At 40.6% G+C, this 21,155-nt stretch overlaps 3 protein-coding genes across 6 annotated transcripts in view; 1 reads left to right on the forward strand and 2 right to left on the reverse strand.

Annotated features, from left to right (window-relative positions):
- si:ch211-266o15.1 (zinc finger MYM-type protein 4) overlaps positions 1–9,940 on the reverse strand; it is a 32,240-nt gene extending 22,300 nt beyond the window's left edge. For 3 of the 4 annotated variants that reach the window (XR_014125552.1, XR_004776773.2, XM_026999863.3), the window contains exons 1-10: positions 9,533–9,940; positions 7,764–7,815; positions 7,037–7,276; positions 6,692–6,753; positions 5,777–5,938; positions 5,483–5,552; positions 3,615–4,101; positions 3,154–3,316; positions 615–821; positions 299–446 (exon numbers count right to left, since the gene is read on the reverse strand). Coding sequence is in view for 2 of the 4 variants with exons in the window: in XM_026999863.3 (XP_026855664.2) it covers positions 299–446; positions 615–821; positions 3,154–3,316; positions 3,615–4,101; positions 5,483–5,552; positions 5,777–5,938; positions 6,692–6,753; positions 7,037–7,276; positions 7,764–7,815; positions 9,533–9,553 (1,612 nt within the window). In the remaining 2 variants the exon portion in view is untranslated. Of the gene's footprint in view, positions 1–298; positions 447–614; positions 822–3,153; positions 3,317–3,614; positions 4,102–5,482; positions 5,553–5,776; positions 5,939–6,691; positions 6,754–7,036; positions 7,277–7,763; positions 7,816–9,359; positions 9,434–9,532 lie in introns of those variants that run through there. The other variant, XM_081721505.1, reaches the window with a different exon arrangement.
- A 2,299-nt stretch (positions 9,941–12,239) lies between these two features.
- rtraf (RNA transcription, translation and transport factor) lies at positions 12,240–15,229 on the forward strand. Its single transcript, XM_026999842.3, has 8 exons — positions 12,240–12,403; positions 12,728–12,852; positions 13,076–13,175; positions 13,587–13,667; positions 13,774–13,862; positions 13,977–14,045; positions 14,167–14,215; positions 14,643–15,229. The coding sequence occupies exons 1-8, from the start codon at positions 12,337–12,339 to the stop codon at positions 14,795–14,797; spliced, it is 735 nt and encodes a 244-aa protein (XP_026855643.1). The 5' UTR covers positions 12,240–12,336; the 3' UTR covers positions 14,798–15,229.
- Positions 15,230–15,439: 210 nt separating this feature from the next.
- nid2a (nidogen 2a (osteonidogen)) overlaps positions 15,440–21,155 on the reverse strand; it is a 35,276-nt gene continuing 29,560 nt past the window's right edge. The window contains exons 22-29 of the mRNA XM_081721112.1: positions 19,918–20,148; positions 19,544–19,713; positions 19,202–19,331; positions 18,790–18,961; positions 17,143–17,300; positions 16,890–17,013; positions 16,551–16,663; positions 15,440–15,903 (exon numbers count right to left, since the gene is read on the reverse strand). Of these exons, the coding sequence (XP_081577238.1) occupies positions 16,552–16,663; positions 16,890–17,013; positions 17,143–17,300; positions 18,790–18,961; positions 19,202–19,331; positions 19,544–19,713; positions 19,918–20,148 (1,097 nt within the window). The 3' untranslated portion in view covers positions 15,440–15,903; position 16,551. The remainder of the gene's footprint in view (positions 15,904–16,550; positions 16,664–16,889; positions 17,014–17,142; positions 17,301–18,789; positions 18,962–19,201; positions 19,332–19,543; positions 19,714–19,917; positions 20,149–21,155) is intronic.

Raw genomic sequence — 21,155 nt, forward strand, 5'->3', positions numbered from 1 at the left:
TACAAAAGATAGAAACTCTAGGAATGCAGGTTTATATCCACAAGTAATCAGACACTGGCAGATTTTGTTGCTTTGGCTCTATACTTGAGCAAAACTATGTTAATTTAGCCAGCTAATTAACATCACCTAAAACAGGGGAAGTATATATAGTTGCAATTCCTTTATGAAAGTATAACTGACATTAAGCATTATAACCTAACAGTCATTATTTTGTTACAAATCTTGCATGCCGTAGTACAGACCAGCAACCATTTACTCCTGAGCTGCACCAGAAACTGATAAAAAGGGTAAAATCTACCTGACAAAGTGCGAGATGCCTGACTGTTGGTTAAACATCTCGAGGAGCAATAGAATTCAACGACTCCCTGTGTGTTAGTCCCCTCCAGCATCTGGTCCACATCCTTAAACTCATTACAGTAGGGGCAGTGGGCCTTCTCACCACTTTTCTGTGAGGTTAAAACACAGCGATCTAAATTGTTGCTGTCCCTTCAATTAGGGAAAAAAAACCAACATGGCTATTAAAAGTGTGGCATTAATAATTGAATTTAAAAAAAGGAACAATAAAAGTGTGGTATGTGCATCAGTACTGCCTCTGGGCCAGAGCTTCTGCAAACCTGCTTAAAAGTACTAATGCAGATGGGGCTGCAGAACTTTTTAACAGCATCCTCTATCTGAGCGAGGTGATAGTTTCCTGTCACGGTACAGCTGCCGCAGCTCTCACAGCAGCTCATGGAAAGCCGTTTGGAGGAGCGAAAACGAGAGAAGCAGTCGTCACTGCAGAGCCGGTGCAGAAACCCCTGATGATTCACCTCGTGCAGAATCTGAGAGAGCAAGTGAGAGAGAAGGCGGTGAGGGCGATAAGGAAGATGGAGGGAGAGAGAAAAAGAGGGAAGGAGAGAGACATGGGGGGGTGGGAGAATAAGTGTGAGAGAACATGTGACAATGAATTCATTTCTGCAGCATGCACATTCTTGAACGGTTTTCTTTTTTTTTTTTGCATCCTTCTGCACTATTCTCCAGTTTTGCAGAAGTTGCCTCATTATTCTGCGTGTTCATAAAATTTTAGCTGAGCACATGACATTACTAGGCATATCTCCAAGAGAACATGTCGTGACATTTTTATGACGTGTCATGGTGCCCTGATAAACAAACATATGACAGACAGTGTACACACTTGAATTCTATGTAAAGCACGTAAAGCAATGCTTTTCAGGCACACAATTTTTTCAAACCATCCTAGCTAACATCTGTTGAAGAATCTATTTTCTCAAGTTCAGACCATTTGTTAGTTGAAAGCTGGAGAAGAGTTGGATTAGTTTATAAAATGATAATAATAAATCACAAAAAATACAATGCTTAAGGCACAGTGCTTATGAGTACATAAGTATGCCAATGTAACACTACAACCAACAATAATTCCCTTTAAAGGCTTGATGAATTCATGACTGTAAGACATGGAAATGGAGCAACAGAGCAACAAAGAAACAATAATCCATAGTATATGCAGTAGTTCATAGTACACTGGACTTCCATAAGGCACCCTGCCAGAGCACTTCTCTACTGAACAAAAAGCTTATTATTAGTGCCCTTTATTGGTAAAAGAGGTGTGTGCATCAGTTAAAGGGATGGAGCACTGCAGAGTTGGAGCAAAAAACCTGCAGGCACCAGGCCCTCAACTAAACAGCCCTGATCATGGGTTTTGTACTATAGGCCGCTGAAGTCATTCTGTTATCAATGTTCATATAACTATATAAAAATAAATAAATAATCACAGTTCTCGAGGTACAGGTTCCATCTTCCTGTGAGTCAGGTACAATGACAAAGTGGCAAACTACCACATAATCTAATCAACTATAAGGGACTACAAAATCCAGCACCGGATTGGGATTAGAGATCCAGGTTTGAATACCACTGCCATATAAAGTACTCCGGTTTCAAAAAAAAAAAAAAGTTTGTCAGAAAATAATAATGGGGTTTTCAAAAATCGCCTCTGTTGCACCCTGTGGTAAACAAAATGTTACAAATCCAATACCCTTTTTCCATGTACATTTATCTCTCAACTATCATTTGAACTGAGGTTGTTGTGTTGAAAAACAAAATTTGCTGAAGTAGCTAACTAACGCTACTGTGCACTGAGCTGACGTCATAAGACTAGTTGACTTTTTAATAAAATTTTTTAAAATTAGACTTTGCAAACTTCTTTTGTCAAACCAGCTTCTATTTGGCTTGCAGTTGCCAGTTATGTGCTACAAATCAATTCACTTAATTTCACTAGTGCTATTTCGTAGGCTATGATACAGTTAGCTAATTTCCTTTATCTGATACACACAATAAATGATTCCCCTTATGTTAATAGACCATTAAGGAAACACATAATCCAGTAGGTTTAACGTCCACACTAGTAACTGGGATCCTGCACATGAAGGTGGCCGTGTTAACTAGATTAAGCACAGAATCTGTGATATATCCAGGCCACTAGAAGTTAACGTCATGGCCATTTTATAATGTGAAGAATCACTGAAAAGAATTACTTATTGCTCCTGCTATTACTACTAAAACGCTAAATACGACCATTGCTACATACAAGCTAAAGCTACCACGCAAATAAAATTATGTCAATAAGTTATTTGAGGCAGGTTGTAGAAGACATATTCCTCTGTGGTTCATCAATTTTTTCAGTGGAAGACCATTTAAAAGGGGTGAAATCCACTTTAAGTCTAGTCATGTTGAGCACTGTAGATTGAATGTAGGTCAGCTTGCAGGGCTTGTCAGAGCAAGCTATAAAAAGAACATGAAGATGTTTTTAAATTTTTTTTCAATAAAGAAAAAGCTTTTAGAGTTCCTAATCTGGGTATGACACCTAGTGAATGACACGTGACACCAGTGGTGTATTGTTGTGAGGGCTTCTCAAGGTGACGCGCTTGGCACGGCACAGGTTCAGTGTTCTCCCTGATCTCCAAATGCCTGGGGCAACTCGCCTTATTATGGAGCTTTTATTTACACAACACATGTGTGGGAGACTTCAGGACTATAACTACTAAATATGAAGTTAACTACTTTATTTTCAGTCTTGGCTGAGTCTTGAGAAGCTTCAAATTACAGAAGTTTTCACTGTGGAGATGAGCCTTAAAAGCTTAAAAGGTTACAGCTTACCTCACTGGAATTTCTGCAAATGGAGCATCGAACAGTGTCATCCTCTGCAAAGCCTTCACCCCTGGATTTGTAGATAGTCAGACAAGCCTGGCTACAAAACTCCTTCAAGGTGTTTGAAGCATCCACTGGAACGGTTATCAAGTCCTTTGGATTTCCAATCATCCTTGTTATGAGAATAAATACATTTTGAATACAATAATTTAAAATAAATAAATAAATCTTGCAAACAATTTAAAACAAATGTCACGCTATCTTCAGGGCTACAGTCTCTCATGTTTACTCCAAATAATGATCAGTAAGAGAGAGACAAGCAAAAGTAACATTGAGTGAGTTCTATTTATTACGGTCAAGTCAAGGTCACAGAGGGCAAAAGAACAAGATGAAGGGGAGCGGGGTCAGCAGATTAAAAAAAACACATTATGAATCAGTAAGGTAGGCAGGCAGTCAGGCAACTCACTCACTTGAGACAGAGATGGCAAGTTTTCTTTTGGGCAATGTTGATGGTTGGAGGAAGGTTGAATCCAGTCAAGCAGACAGTGGAGCAGAAGAGCTGATTGGAACCTTTCCTCTGGAATGCAGTTTGGCCCTTCTGCAGGACCTTGGAGCAGCCGGAACAGCAGATCCGCACGGAGGCAGGAGGGGGCTGGGATTGTTGAAGCTGGGCCTGGAGTAGTGGCTGGGGAAGGGGGTGGGGCAGTGGCTGAAGCTGGGGCAGAGGTTGGAGCTGGGCTAGTGGTTGGAGATGGGGCAGAGACTGGGCATGGACACTGAGCAGGGGCTGGGGCAGTGGTTGGAGCTGGGGCAAAGGCTGGAGATGGGGCAGGCCCAAGGGTTTAGGCTGGAGGTGAGGGTGCGCCTGGGCTGGCACAACCATAGGAGGCACTTTAACGGCAGGTGCTGACTGGCCCAGAGCCGAGAACGGAGGCGGCTGTGAGGCTGCAGCAGAAGCTGTAAAACAGAGACACTGTTGTTTCACAAGGAACAGTGTTGATTCTGAACCACAGCCAATGAATGCTGGATGAGATCTGAGTTACAAAATTATATCCATCTATGCAGGAAACATTTACAGCATTCAGCTAACGCTTTTACCCAAAGCAACTTACAATAATGACCGAATACAGTTTTAGCAATTGAGGGCCAAGTGCCTTGCTCAGGTGCACAACAGTGGCAACATGGCGGTGGTAGGCCTTGAACCTTCTGATTATTAGTCAAGTGCCTTAACCACTAGCTACCACTTTGGTGGTCCATTTCTCCATGAAAAATGGACAGAAGCAGTTATGCAGATGTTTTGATAGCAGTGCTTACAGTCCACACATTCACTATGTCCACACACCTTTACAAGTAACAGTAAACAGTTCTGCAGCATCAGATTACCTGGTTCAGGCATACTGAGAAGCTGAAATAGAACAAAAACCTGCTTTGACTAGGGATTCCCAAGGATTGAACCAAGAACATCAGCAGTAGTGTATCCCATCAGTGTTTTGGTATTAACTGATGCTACCAATACAAGAAGCATATAGAATCACAAAAGAGAAACTCATGTCACATACTGCATAGCACCTGCTACTAAAGGCCATTATGTGACCACTACACAATATCCCATTCTGAGGACTGCGCAAGAAACTGAAAAATTAGCCTAAACAATGGAAAGTCACTGGGCAAAATGCATAACACTTACATTTGCCTATTCTATACAACACGTGTTACAACAATCCTTAATTAATTTCTAGTAGAAAAACCATCATAACCATCATTACCCATTTCATAGGTAACATAGACTATGATGCAATTAGATAATTTCCTTCATCTGATGATACCCACACACAACAAATGTTAATAGACCATTAAGGACACACATCATCCAGTAGGTATAAAACACTAGTAACTCAGATCCCCCACATGGCCATCTCTAGTACCCGATACTCACAGGTACTCATTTGTAAATATTAGGCCTACTATTTCACAAGTGAGTACCTGATGCTAGAGGGAGATTCAGGTGATAGAGATGGATATAAAGCATGTCATTTGCATACTGACAGAAGGATATACACTGCAATACTGAAACATTTAAGATGAACTTCCATTAGACATCAAAACTTTAGGTAATTGCTTTGTACACCTGTCCCTCACAAATGAGACTTATCCTGTGTCCTGATTGTTGGGGCTGCCTACAGGCTCAGTTATGCTTCAAATGATACAATGAAGGCCCATAAGGAAATATGGTGACTTTAATAATAATGTTTACCAATGTTTTTTAAGTCCAGTGTTGCCAAATCATCTTATTATCTTTCATCAGACTGTAAATAAGACTGCATTGTGGAACACTCACCAGAAATGGCATCATCTCCTCTAACGGAGAAGACCGAGCTTATCCTGAGCTCATCTGGGGGAGCCACTGCCTGAAGTCATTTAAAAGGATTTAGGGGAAAAAAAAATTTCAGGAGTGAAGTACAGCTTTAGCAGAGCACAGCACTGAGAACACAATGTTTAAGCATCCGTTTGCATATTCTAAAAGCCAAACAGCATTTATATATTATATAAATTAAATAAACACAATGCATTTTTCTTGTATATTTTACATTAATTTTGTATTTTTCATGGTAGTCCTAAATGTGAAACTTACCTCCTGGTCTCCATTCTCAAGCTCCTGTTTAACTCGAGGTGGGGCTGACTGTGCAATCAGTGCTTTGTCATAGCCCTCGTCTATGGGCTCATCCTTAATTTTTATTAAAGGAGAGTACAGAGTTTCTTCTTCATATTCCCCACCTGGGTCCTGCAGGAATGGCTGGGACAAAATGGACAAACAAGAAACCTTTTCATTATGTTAAAGCGCAGTACAGGTATTCATCAAGTCAACATTTGAAATGAAAAAATTACAATACTCATTATGTTCATAAACAGCTATTGATACTAATTAAAGTCTTACACTGAAGTAACAGACAATGGATTATCTAGTACCATACTGGGTTACCAGTGTGTTTTTCACCTGAAAACACACTGCTCTCCTTCCATAACAGTGTGAGTGTGCCTGGGCAAAGTCCAGTAAGTTTGAGGCAAAGACCAATAAGTGGTTCATTCTGAGATGAAACTGCAGACCAGTGTGAATTCAGATGTGATTTGCCTAGCTGTATTCTATCTGCAAGATTTTAAACATTCTTCTCTACCCCTTCTGATCCACAAACTGATTTCATCTACAGGATCACTAAAGTATTTCTTTGCTATTTGTATCATTCTCTGTCAACCCTTGAAACAGCTGTGTATGAAAAGCACAAAATGACAAGCCTAGCACCAATTACATTGAAATGTTAATTATACCACACTGCAGTAAAGTAAGTATAACTTTTTGGAATGTACAATGTATGTGAAGGTGGGGGAAATATCTAAATAAATAAGCAAATAAGCAATAAATAAATAAATGAGGAAATCAATGACAACATGGTAACAACAAGCAAAAATTTGTGCCCAGTCATGAATACATCAATTCATCTAAGAAAACCGCTTCTCCAATCTGCAAGTAGACCTGTAGCTTTAAACTTACACTGATTTTTGTGTAAGTTTGTGAAGGCACCTCCCCTATTTGAGGGTGTTGGGCATTTTCACCTGCAAACAAACAAGAGAAAATGTGATAATGTATATACTAAACACACACAAGAGTGGGATGTGCAGAACATGCATTTGGGTGAAACCTCCCGTGAAAGCAGAAAACACACAAATGCTTACTGAAGTTCACTAAGAGAGAAAAGTCACCCAGGTATATCTTATTCTGTTTCTCATCTAGCGCAGTTAGATTTGGAGGACAAGGACGCTGCAACGGAAGAATTATCAAACACGCTTTGAAAACGTTCTAGAAATATTTCCATTTACATATGAAACGGTGACGTGCCTGCGTTTACTCCTCTGGGGGAGACTCCTTCCATCTGACTTTCATTCTCATCTTGCTCATCGCTCTGTCTGCCTTTCACACTGGAGTTGCTATCCATATCACAGTCCTCTTCATCTGCAGCAATGACAGGAAAGCCATCCAGCTCGTCTTCCTCCGCACCATGCTGGTGCCGTTCAGATGGACTGCTGGCGTTAATGGCCATACCATCCGCTGCCCTCTGGAAACTTTCACCTGACTTTTCTATCTCAACACATTTGCATAATTATTTGCAGAATTTTCATAATTAATAAATCAGTCCATGTTTATTAACATAAATTGTGCTTCACGGAAAATAAATGAATACTTGTATTACATGGGTCAAGATTCATCACTTACATTGCTCACATTAGCTAGTTTTGGCATGCAGTAATGTGTGTGGTAAATTGATATAGCTAATCTGTAGTATTTTAGTTTTGTATTGGCCAAGTTTCAAGTAGGGAATCACTGAAAAGCAGATTTATAACCAAATGTTATCCCAACGCATGAACGCTAGAACCCCAGCCCACAGACACTTCTGCATGCAGGAACTAATTCCGTTCTTATACAGCACAGCACTGCAACATTCTTTCAGCACAGATTTGGCATATTGCAAATTAGGGAGACCAACTCTAAGGTCCAAGGATGAGGGCAAATTCATCATTTGTATAAATGACACCATGCCAATGTTTTGGGGTTGTTTTTTTTTTACCTGATGGCTTCTCCAGCTCTCCGTGGCATTCCCTCACCACAGCGCTGATGTGCTGGAAAGCGCAGAGACAACAAAGACGTGAATGCACATCAGTGGCATTTTTTATTGCAAAGTGCATAAATTAAAGCATTGTTAAGCATAGTATTCTAGAGAAGAGTGTGCAAAAGATCTGGTGTTTAATTTAACTGGGAGGGAACAGTTTTTTCCACCTTCAAGAGTCTGGACACATCTGAACACCCAAGCAAAAATTATCCAGTGAAAAACAGAGCAGTCATGTTTGAATGGAAATTTACTATGGGTAGAAAACAGCCACTTATGACAAAGTACTAGATATAAAAAGGGGATGTGCAAAATACCACATATGTTCCAATCAGCCTAGTAGTGCAAAGTGAACAACTCAAGGAATTCTGCCATTTTTAGGGAGATTCAAATCCATAGGGAGTGAAAAAAGTTCAGCATGAAGGGAACTTCAAACTGCACAAGCAGTGAATGACAGTTTATCATTACACTGGAAGCTGACAAATGTTTATCCATCAATCTTTGTGTCTCATAAAGGTCTTCTGGTGAGTTGAGCCTGCTGGATGGCTGATAATCCGAAAGCAGCAAATAAATGTGAATGTCTCCGCTGTGTGTGTTTGAGTCCTATTAATATTTCCAACATTTTTTCTGAAAATGTAGAATTAGCCAAACCAGCCAGAAAACAAATATGTTTACTTTTGCAGTTAACTAAGGTTAATTCTCCTGAAGGCAAATACTGGCTATACCAAATTATTTAGGTAACATGAACCAGAAAACCTATGTGCAAAATATAGGGTCAACATTACATTGGTAGTAGTTTGCTAGCCTCATCAGTGAACAAAGGGCAGTGAACTGCCCAGCTTTCAAGAGAAACAAATGAATGTGACATGCATAATGTCACATGATGACATTGCAGGGCATTCAAAATTAAGGAATTTAATTAATCAACTGAAGTTGATTAGTGTGATTAGCCTGATTAGTGTGTAGGGAATACAAGGGCACTTCTCAGGCACCCTGAGGAAATTCATTCCATTCAATCCATCCAGTGATCTGAAATTCAGCTTTTTTTTGACATGCAGACACATTTAAGCAAATTATTTGAACTACTGTTTTAATAATTTCATTAATTGCCTGCACCTATTAAATTAACCACAAACGTGGTATGCTGTCAACATATTTCTGATGAATTGGACTATTGGTTAAGTAGTGTAGGCTACATCACTAACTGCGAATGAATTAGCAAGAGGGGACACCGTTTGAATTGTTTATTTACTCGCCTTTCCTATCCAGCGTTATGTTACACGTAGAATAAAGAACACGGCTGAACGTAAATAGCACTGATTTACCCTCGGGAAACACGGTGTGTTAGATCACATAACCTATTCCTTTCTCTGTGTAGCAAATCGTGTTGATAGGTTAGATAGGCAAGAGCTAGGCATCTGAATTGATAAGAAACGCAAATTATGTTGCTGCAATACGATGTTAGCTAGCTAGCTCTATCTAGCTATCTAGGTTGCAAGCTAGCGTTACATACCTAATATTAAACAATACTGTAACGTATATCAAAGCAACATACACCTTTGAAGGAATAACCTGGTTCCAACAGATGTCGATTGTTCTGTTTAGTTAGCTAGGTAGGTGTTTTCTATACCGAATGCAGAACCACCCTCCATTAATGCTGCAATCACGATTACTGAATATCTTGCTTAATAGTAAGGCTGACTAGCTAGCTAACGCTAGCATTTTCTTACCTGTGCATTGTGTTCCGCCATGTTGCATGCAAACTCAATTAAACTGCTAAACGTGGGGATTTCATGACTACAGAGTTGCTCATCTTTCCAAAAGAACTTTTTTTTAAATATACAGCTAGATAGTTATCTAAACACACATAGCTAGAGTAGCTAACTAGCCCGCTAACAAGTCTGCTGTTGTACTCGGTGGTGTTAAATCGGGAGATTTCAGTGTACAGTTAGCTATCCTATTATTCTAAAATGTTATGCTAGCGAGCTAACTTGTTAGCAAAGACTGGTCTCAGTTAAGTCAGAAACACCTGCCAATATGTATTTAAATGCGTTTTGTAAACTTTAACACTCAAAATCGCGCCAAAAGTTAAACTACATCATTAGCTAGCTAGCAAGCTCGCTAGCCTTTTAAACTGCATACCCATCTACAAGGAAAGCTGCAGTTTTAGGTAATTTCAAAGTTTTAGGTTTTCGCCCCCTATCGTCATGGAGTGTTATCGCTAACAAGATAATGCAATGGCGCAAGAACTTAGGTTTATAATAAAACTGTTATAGTAAAATACATGTATGAAACTAGTATTAATTACTCACCATCATTTATCTCTTCCTCTTTTTCATATAAAATTGTTATTGTGCTATTAGAAATGTCAACATATTACACACCTTGTTGGATTTATGTACATAGCCACAATATGCCCTGAAACTGCAAGCTGGCTCTGGTCTATAAATGGATGCAGTGACCACAATAGTAACCTTTTTCTAGACTGTAAACCTCTGGTCCTGTCATTTTCCAGTTAATTCATACAATGAACAAGGTATCATTTATGGTTTTTTAAGCATGAAATAACATGTCCATATCCTTCTGTAGTTAAAACACTTCTATAACTTCCACTGCTCTGTTCATTCCTGTGGAGATCTAGGGCAAGGAATGCAACAAATAATGACACAGTTGTGATCCTTTCACACAAATTCTGCCCCCAAATTTGTGGGTGATGGCACCGACAGCTCAGCAGGCCACCTGTGCATACAAAATTCATATTTACTCACCGATCTCACATGATGCTAAAGGGTTCTCATCCACTGACAGTGAACTGGAAAGCTGTTCCCTCTACGCATCTTTAGTTCAATACAAATATCATTAGCTAGGTCAATACCCTGGCTCATTTGTCATGTGGCATGTTTTTGCACTCAGTGCATCTTACATCTATTTAAAACTCAAATTTAAATAAAAACCTTTGAATGTATAATAGTCTTTCAGCATGTGCCATTGTTATCACTGATGTAATATCACAAAGTGAACATTACAATGCACTGCATTATGTTGGAACAAAGGTATTCAGTTTCAGACTTCAGATCTAGTTTCCAACTCTAGATTTTGTAATGACAAATGCTTATAGAGCTGACTGAAGCTCTGCTCATCACATTTGACTCCAGTTAAAGGACGGATAGAAAATCTAGAACCTAAAGATTTTCAGATGTGGGGATAAATATTGTGTGAGATGGAACAAGCAACCTGCAGATGAGAATCAGCTCACCATACAAAGTGCTTAGTTTCACACAAGCCTCTACATTTTCGCCGCTGGTCTTTTTCATATGACAAGTGAAAAAAAGGTTTATGCTGCCCTCATGTGCCTAGACGGTCAAACAGCGCAAGTATGTGATGCAACATAAAGCTTTAGTTAATCACACTGCATAATTACCTAATTACACAGTGTACTGCACGCCAGTATGATCAGTCATCTGACTTTTAAGCACAATAATGTTTTCAGAAGTGATGGATTACAATTTATTGTAACTTGACTGTAAAATGTGTGACAGTCTATTAGGGTGCAGCATGTGAATTATGTATATTTAATAAGCAATCACTCTGTGAATTTTATTCTGAAAGTATCAACTAGGACTGCAAAATATATCATTTGTTAATCTTAAGCACAGTTTTGGCCTTTGCGATACTGTTATCATAGAATATAGAATTCAATAGAGAATTCTTACCAGATGTCTTTTTTACTGTGTGCTGTAAATATTCTCACTAATTCCAGAGAGGTATTTTAATGAATCATGATATTAACATGATCCATGTGATAAATATTTCACCATGTCACATCAAGCTTTTACAGGTGTCTTTATATTGCAATATACATTTGCAATCACAATAAATAGCAATATAACGCCTAATTTTAACCATTTCCTGTCCATAGCTAGAGTTGTAATTGGTTTCAACTGGAAATATCTTATCTGAGCACATTTCTGACCCCATTTCTTTTTTCAAACATCACAATTTTTGCATCCTGATAGAAAGCCAGAAAACCAGGAAAAAAGTATAGTTCCACAATATTTGTTTTTAGTCTGTGCACTAGGGCTAGCTCGTGTGGCAACAGTAGTTAGGGTTATTCTGGTTTTCAATTTTTACATTCAAAGAAATGTTCTCAGAGAACTCTCTATTGCTTTTTGTGTGGATAAAATATATGCTGTCATTCCTGTTAAAATAAGTCTCATTGCTCTGTGAAAACACGAAAAACACCGGATATTTTTCAAGCATTTTTTTTCATTCAGAAACATATTTTCTAAAGTAAGATCTGCCTAATCCTTCTTATTATAAAGTTACAGGTGGGATTATAATCCTAAATTACAGCATTAATTTTGTACTCCTTGTGATGTACACCTGCTCGATTAATTTAATGCGGTATCTCAACTTTTATTTTGAATTGACAAAAACCACTGCTTCCGTCTCCGGCTTTGCAGTTACAATCGGCGCACATTTATGCTTATTATTCTAGTTAGCTATATAAATCTTTTCTGACATTTTGTGGTGGATGATAATGTTTCGCAGGAAGCTTACGGCATTAGACTATCATAACCCTTCGGGCTTTAACTGCAAAGGTAGTGTTAATGTTTTTTTTTTATGAAGATCGCAATATGAGGTGGTCAAGGCAGCAGTAGCTAACTTAGCTAGTGCCACCGCAGCATTTTGCCCACTGACTAGTTTGCAAGTCCGTGCTGTGTAGGCACAGTAACTAGCTAGTCAATAATCAACTAAATAAACTACAACTGTTTGCATTAACGATGTTGCTTGAAGGTGTCATTGCAGAAGGACTTGTGTATGCTAGCTAATTTGGTTTATCGGCCTCTGTTTATTGGCTAAGTAGTTGTGGCTAAGTAGTTGTGCATGTGTGACGTTACCTGTGCATTTCTCATTTAACTTAGATGAAACTGAATTCAGAAATTTCGTTGTTTGGCTCGAGGATCAAAAAATCAGACATTACAAAATCGAGGATCGTGGAAACCTCAGGAACATCCCCAGCTCTGAGTGGCCAAATTATTTTGATAAGGTACCTTTATGCTAGGCTACTTTTGTTAAACTTTGCAGCAAGCTATCCTAACATTACCTGTGTGCAGCTAAAGCTAGCTATTGATCTAAATACTAAGATACGTGATGCGTTGTTTACCTGCCTAGCTAGCGGCTATAAAAAGTCGTTTTTATTTAATGTAGTTTTGTGTGTGTGTGTGTGTGTGTGTGTGTGTGTGTGTGTGTGTGTGTGTGTGTGTTCGTAGTATCTCCAAGACGTAAACTGCCCCTTCGGCGCGCAGGATAGGCAAGAGACCGTAGACTGGCTGCTGGGCCTTGCGGTTCGCTTTGAATACGGTGATAACGGTACGGCTCTCGCATTCTACACTCACTAGTCATATACAGTCTATGAATAAAGAAAATTAATATTACTGAGTCAGTTAGCTGAATAATTTTGTACTAAGTACTGGACCATGGTAGTGGTTTCATTTATTTGTACACACCAACCACTAGATGTCAGTGTTGTTTTATGATGGGAGATTTCGTGCGTAGTGATGCTTTTACTGCTCAGCAGGCGTGTACAGAATTGCTTCGAGCGAAGTGTCCAGTGTGTAGAGATGTCACGAACAGGCTCACTGAGTTAAAAAAAAATCGTGTTTGAAACGATGTGGATTTAATTCTGAAAGAACCTTCTCATTTCTTACACATCATAGCATTAACTTTACATTAGCTCTGCCTTGTATACATGGCTGCTGTATGCACACTGTATCTCCACAGTGGAGAAGTACAGAAACTGCACACCTGTAACAGAGACCAGCAATGCCCAAAAGCCAGCTGACCCTCTAATTAACCTGGACAGTGAGTCTAACCTGGCTTTCCTTTACTAATAATAGTCTTAAATCTTTTTTCTTTTTCTTTTTTTTTGCATACTTTTGAAATGACTGAATGTTTGTCCTTCCACCAGGCAACAATCCTGATTTCAAGGCTGGTGTCATGGCCCTTGCAAATCTCCTTAAAATTCAGAGGCATGATGACTACTTGGTGATGCTCAGGGTGAGTAATGTGTCTTTTTCCAGATGTTTTTCGAGATCAGGATGCATGTCTTGGATTGGCAAGTGTCACCTTTGCTACAGTTTTGATGTGACATGCAGCAGTCTCATCTTTTAGGCCATTAGGATACTTATCCAAGAACGTCTAACCCCTGAGGCCATTTCAAAAGCTGGCCAGAGAAAAGAGGTCAGAAAAATGAACACAATTACTTACTGCTTAGTAATACTTGTACAATCAAATGAGAATCATGTGATTATTATAAGTATTACCAGTGGTTTTACAAGTCACACATTTGTTCTTTGTTTAGGGATTACCAGTTGATTTGGATAAGCACATTCTAGGATTTGACACAGGAGGTATGTCGAGCATATTTTTTTTCGTTCTGATCCTTTTAGTACTATTCACTTGTGCAAAACATCAGAATGTGCTGTATTAGGTGTAAATGGACACATTTTAGATTACATATTATATTATTAATGTATTAACATTAATCCTCTAAACTGTTCAGGGTGTTTATTGTCCATTCCTTAAAGTCAGTAGCACTGCAGAGTTTTTCAGTTTCCCTAATTTAATACCCCGATTCAACTCAGCAATTCAAAACCAGTCCCTTCATAAGTGGATGTGTTAGAGCTGCGTCAGATCTGAATGTGTTGGGGCAGGCTCGGACTCCGATCTGAATGTGCTGTAGGTCTCCAGGACCTGAGAATATGAGGGTGGTGTTACAAACTGAACTTGCTACCTGACTGCTAACCAGTGACTGTTTCTTGTGCCTCTGTCTCATAGACGCCACTCTTAACGAAGCGGCTCGGATCCTTCGTCTCCTGCACATCGAGGACCTGCGTGAGCTGCAGACTAGGATCAACGAGGCCATTGTGGCAGTGCAGGCCATCATAGCCGACCCCAAGACAGACCACCGTCTTGGGAAGGTGGGCAGATGATCGGCCTGCCTGCTCCAAGCAGCTCCAGCCAGTACGTGGCATACACATGCTCATCTTGCTAGAGTGGTCAGTGCTGATTGGTGTATTTGGACATGGTGTCAGCTTTTCATGACATGGCAGTGTGGATATATGAAATTGAAACTTACATGGTTGTGTGTGTGTGTGTATTTTTTTTTTTTTTTTTGGTGGTTATTGTTCTTTAGACTTGAAAGAGGACATGCATTGCATTGGAGGGATGTCAGATGTGTCTCTTTACTGCAATGTGAATCTACACCATAACTGTTCTCTTTGAATTGGTTAGTTTTATTTGTGGGGTCACACGTCGTATAACATTTTTTTTTACCGTTTCTGTCTTCTTTGGTTTGATCAAAAAGAGGGGGGGAACAGAAATGGTGTGGGTGCGCATATATAAATACATAAAGTGCATTAATATGTTGTTTGTATTGTGTTTTTTCAACCATAGAGATGAGGCAATGCTTCATGCCTTAATGCTCCATAAATGTGTCATTATGGCTCAGCAGTAACTAGCTGTTGTTGGTGAAGCTCTGTGTTGCACAACCTCCAGATCCAGCTGTGCCAACCCATTCAGGCCATTTCAGTAAACATACTTCTGTGCCAAAATGTTGAAAATGAGATGTCTAATCAAATTGTGAATCACATTTTATTGTTATAAATATAACATCTTACAAAAGATTAAAAAAAAAGGGGGGGGGGGGAAATGTGGTAAAAGAAAAACATGGGCTATGCTCAATGCAATTTTATGTTTTTCTTATTAGTGCACTGCATACACAAATGCTGTATTGCTGTGTATTTACACATAAACTTACAGGACTTGCAGCAAACACTGTTAGACCTTTTTGGCTTTTTTTTGACAAAAAAATACAAAAATACAGTAGAAAGAAATGAGGTATAAAACAAATTTACAAATCTAAACTGGTAAGAGTTGTTGGCCTTTATAACTGTGCAGCGGTGGTTGTGGCGGCGGTCAGCGCTGGCTGGGTGAGCAGCATTCCTCTGTCACATTACTGCTGGTTTTCTCGGCGCCTTTCCCAAAGACTTCCCATGAAATAGCACCATGTAATGTTGGCTCTGTCATTATTGACTCCCTGCAACAAATAATGGTCACGTTAGATCAAGTCCGACATCCGAAGTATTTTTCAGAACCGAAATGCTCAACTACCACGCCAAGGTTTCATTTTTGCATTGGGTTAAAACAGCCTGCTGTAGCTGTGCGAATGCACGCCCGCTTCTCTGAGCGTTTCTCTTTGAAATGCTTTGAAGTCTTTAGGCGGGGCACTAATGTTTCGTCACCTCCGTCACAAGAACAGCGATTTTGTTCCAGGTACCTTCTACTTTTCCCACAAGAGCCCGCTTCTCTGAGCGTTTCTCTTTGAAATGCTTTGAAGTCTTTAGGCGGGGCACTAATGTTTCGTCACCTCCGTCACAAGAACAGCGATTTTGTTCCAGGTACCTTCTACTTTTCCCACAAGAGCCTAGTTTAGTCTGTCACTTTCGCTCACTCATCTTTACGCGTGTGTCGGCACACACAGAGTGACACAAAGGAACACTTATTCCAGCAGTCTTCCATGTAGGGGAATTTTTGCAGTTGTTACACAAGCCATTTCACATCATACAGCAGCTCATTTAGAGCAAAAAATGTTCCCATTACAAAAATATTTACAAGTATACAGGAGAAAGATATTAAACGTCACATACTGGGTATTATGCATTATTTGGTCCTCCGATTGTGTACCTTATAAGCAGCTGGTTGGTGCAACAGTAATGCCATATAGATGTGAGCGCTGCTCCGGCAGGTACTCCTCCATGAAGTGGCTGGAGTCGCGACTCACAGCAATGACTCCATCCCTGCACAACGGAAGACATGGTCGAAAAAAAATCTCATTCACCGTTGAACGTGGATTATTGGTCTGACACATTGCTCACGTTCATATAGTTCCAGTGCTATTTTCCAAATACGACTGAAAATAACAAGCCTGATGTCACACTCGGCTACAAGCCGTACCCTAAAATCTTGAAAGTATGGGATGCCGTGGGAGTGCGAGCCACTTCCTGCTGTGTCGTGTCCCCTCACCTTCTCCAGTCTGTGTAGTAGAAATGGTTGGCGTAGAAAACCATGCTGAAGGGGTAGTTTAGGTTGCTGTGAATCACACGTCTGCCTGTCCCATCGGGTGAAATGCACTCCAGACGCTTGGTTCCTTATGACCAAAAGAGCCAGAGGGGTTTAATGGACTAGGCTTTAACGTGTAAACAGCTAGCTATTACTGTAATTTATTTCATTTCGGTAGAATGTGATTGCGGAGTGGATATAATGGCGGCGCACGTACCTGCGTCGGCCCAGCAGACCCGCTGTGCTGTAGAATCGAAGGTCAGGGCGTTGGGTAGCCCGATGCCATCCCAAACGAGTACCCGTCTGCCGTGGCCGTCCACTGTAGAGCTCTCGATTTTCGGGGCTTCCCTGTTCCAGTCGGTCCAGTAGAGGGTCCTGAGGAGGCGTGGAAAGAACACGGGGCAAATGAAGTGTTTGTTGTAGTCACACACCACAAATGTCACAGCTAGCTTCTCAGTTTAGTTCAGGCTAATACATTTATTATATTTCATCAAGACGTTTCTTAACAATATCCACTCAGAAGTAATATTGTCGCAGTGGAATAGAAGAATTATAAAAATTGGAATTCTAATAATTTTAATTAATTATAATTGGATGACAACATAGTTGCAGTGAATTAAAAGTTCTGCTAAGTGATAATGTCGCTTCGCTGAAATCTCCTTTGGGATAAAAGCGGTTACAGAACGGCTCACTTTGTACTGAGTTTGAGTCTGTGAGTGGTAGAAGAAAAAAGCCATTGGTGCTGAGAAGCATAACCGGTCAACATGCATCTGTAAGAACGAATAGCTTCAAGGCTGACGTTTGATCTAACGGCAGCTTTGCATGACTGCGCGTGATTAAAGTCTGAGGTTTACACACACACACACACACAGAGGAACATAGAGACACTTGCAACCATTCTGATTGCACCATGCAGTTTGAATTACACAGCGAGTCCTGGGTGGTGGAGCCCCTCCAGATGTGCAAAGGGCTCCACATGTGTGGCTCCAGGCCCACACGCCGCCTGCTCTTCCCCAGAGCCCATCTGCAGACTCGTCCTCTCATTTTCTGTTTCTCTTCCACTTCCTGGCTCGCCACTCCCTGCCTGCTTCCCCTCTCGCTATCCATTCTACTCTCTATAATGTTCTCTATCTCTGCCTCACACACGCACACACAATCTCTTCCTGTTGTCTGAATGCAGTGGAGAGTGTAGCCATAGCAATGTCTGCAGGAAGCTACTGAAGAACAGCAAATGACGCTTAATAAAAGGCATTATTTAGCAGGAGATGCATGTGCAATGAGAATCATACTGGCTGTTTAGTTCCTGTGTTTGACTTGTTATCTTTACCCACTGGTCTACCCATTCTAGTGTTGCATTTGTCTGTAATAATATTAACCATAAGGTGCAGCATGCAGAACAAAAAGCCTTCATTACTTAAGACTGTGTTATTTGCATTCATATTCTAACTGTATTATATGGTAATATTTCATATTTTATCAATTCTGTTATTTCAGTAATAAAGAAATGATTCAATTGATTTCAACAATATGAAATAAACGGAAGTCATGCACTTATTACTGGGCCTGTGATTAATAGCTGTAGCCTAATCAACTAGCCCAGGACCAGACATTTCAGTGTCTTTTGAATCTTTTGAAAATGTTCAAGTAATTTAAAATTAAACAAGGAGAAACCATGAATAAAGTCAGAAGCCTGCCATAGCTTGTTAACATGTACAGACATCTCAGTACATTTAAAGAACTGTGGACTTGAACTCACACCAGCAGGCATGCCATTTTTACAGTCAGACTGCAGCTGTATTCTGTTACACTAATCAGTGAAGGCAAGACATTAAGAGGGAGATGAGAGAAGTTCTGAAGCACACACCCTGAGAGGGAGTCCACTATGATGGCCCTTGGGTTCACCAAATCTGTGCTAAACAGGACACGGCGGTCACTTCCATCCAGGTTGGCTGACTCTATCTTGTCTGGTGTACTGTCCACCCAGAAAAGCTTCCGGCGAGCCACATCCACAGCAAGACCTTCCGGACTCGTGAGGCCTGAAAAGCAGGAGACTCACTCTAGTCATTCAGAGATGATCATGTAATTGTTGTACAACATGAATCTTAGCATTATAAAATAAATGGTTGATGGAGCCAAGCAAAACTGATGTTTTGATATTTGGGTTATATATGATACCAACAGGCCTGTTATTATATCATGGCTCTGACTTGAAGCGTAGACTGTAGACTGTATGTGTGTTGTGTTAGCTGTAGTCAGTGCTGGAAGAGTAGCATTACCAGTGTTCATAAGGATCTCAGGTTCTGCTCCAGGCTCCAGAGCTGCTCTGCTGATTGTTCTTCCTGCCAGATCTGTCCAGTAGACCTTCCTCTCTCTGCAGTCGTAGTCGATACCAACCACGATGGAGCCCTATGGATAATCATGGGTCAGCACGGGATCACTGGAGAAGTTCGAAACACCAGTGACTGGTGAGTCTAGAATGGATCAGTATTCCCTATAAACAGCACCGTCTAAGGCATCAAGTAATATCTTTCATGCCCTGTGCACTACATATCACATGTGGAAGTATTTTTGGACTCAGCAGTTATGACAGCCAAAAACTCAATATCCAGGGCTCTCACATGCAGGGCTAGAAGTATTGAGGATCTCTCCTTGTCAATTCGAGTGCCATTAAGAGGAAGCACTCCAATCTGCTGGCCTTGAGCGTAGAGAAGGCTGGTGCCTGAGGGAGGCGGCGTTACATCAGGGCGGGGCAATGGACGCATTGTGGGAGGGGCCACTGTTGGTATACCTATGTGAGAGTCATACAGATAAGTTTTTTTCTTTTTTCATTTATGACAAAGGCAATTATATTTATGAATTCCATTGCATCATTTATTTAAACACTGAGATTTTAAACATCATATTGTCCCAAAACGCTGATAAAAAATAGAAATAGATATCTTAGATAGCTTTCTAGCAATGCATGTGTTTTTTTTTTGGGAGCTCCACTCACATGCAGGTTTCACGGAATCGTGGGAACGAGTACCAGGCACCTCCCTGCCATCACGGTCCACACACCAGCAGTAGCTACTGTCCCCATAGCACTGGACAGGGTTAAACTCGCCCACTGAGTCACACTGGGGCAGATAGTGCTGTGGACCCGGACGGCCCCCATAGTGCTCCATCAGACTGGCCCTCCAGCGCTCACATACCGTCTCTGTACGCGCTGTAGGCACCGGCACCACTGCATGATGGGAAGAAACCACGGCAGGAGAGGGAATAATTCACCTGACCCTTCATCAAATATTCACACACGTTCAACAATGTTCAACAAAAGATGCATTATTCCAGGTGAGTGAAGTTCCTGTTCTTTAAAAAGAGTTACCGCAATGAACCCCAATCTACTTCAGTACTTTTTTAGCTAATACCGTTTTAGCAGGTCAGATATTAGCATCGTTTGCAAATTATCCTGAGCTGTTCTCATCTAAACACTGCTTATGAGGGAAGTGTTTGAAGCACCATCGGTGGATTAAAGTGACGAGGTCAGAGTGACATAATTGCAGACAAAAATGTCAAACACAGAGATCGCTTTCAAGGGCCGCGTGTGAGGGCATATATCACTTGAAAACTGAAATGAAATGGTCAGTCCGTTTGGAGAAGCAGATACACCTTGATCGTCCATTGGCCAGGGGAAAAGTCTAGTAGAAAGAGGAAGAGAGCTGCAAAGAGAGCAGTTTCGGGCTTCTTGCTAGTTTCGGCCTTCTTGCTTTGCTTTACAGTGCTACCCCAGTTCTAGGGTGAAAGTATGCAGGCTCCAGGAGACGACGGTACAAGAAGCGTGAACAATGAGCAATGATGGAGTCACAGTTTGTGTGCCGTGGCATTTCCGCATTTACAGTAGATAAGAGCCAGGCCTTGTGCCCTCTGCCATGCTTCGTGCTGGGTTTAAACAGGTCAGTTCATGGCCCGGGGCCTCCTTAATGCTTTCAGACCAAGGAGCTGATCCAAGTCTTCCTGTGTTTGCAATGCAGTACTTTGCCAGATTAAATGTGGGGCATGGAGGCCTGACAGAGAGGCTTAAGCAAATATTAGATGTTTTCTGGTTTGTACAAAATCCTCAGCACAAACATCTAGGCATAGACACACTTCTTCTGTTTAAATTAAGAAAAGTCCCTCTTATCTGAGCTTTGTATACACTGTGAACCTAAAATGTGAAAGGATATAAAGATAATCTAATAAAAACTCATATAC

Source organism: Electrophorus electricus, chromosome 10 (assembly GCF_041902795.1).
Source record: "Electrophorus electricus isolate QZ-2024a chromosome 10, ASM4190279v1, whole genome shotgun sequence".
Lineage (NCBI taxonomy): Eukaryota > Metazoa > Chordata > Actinopteri > Gymnotiformes > Gymnotidae > Electrophorus > Electrophorus electricus.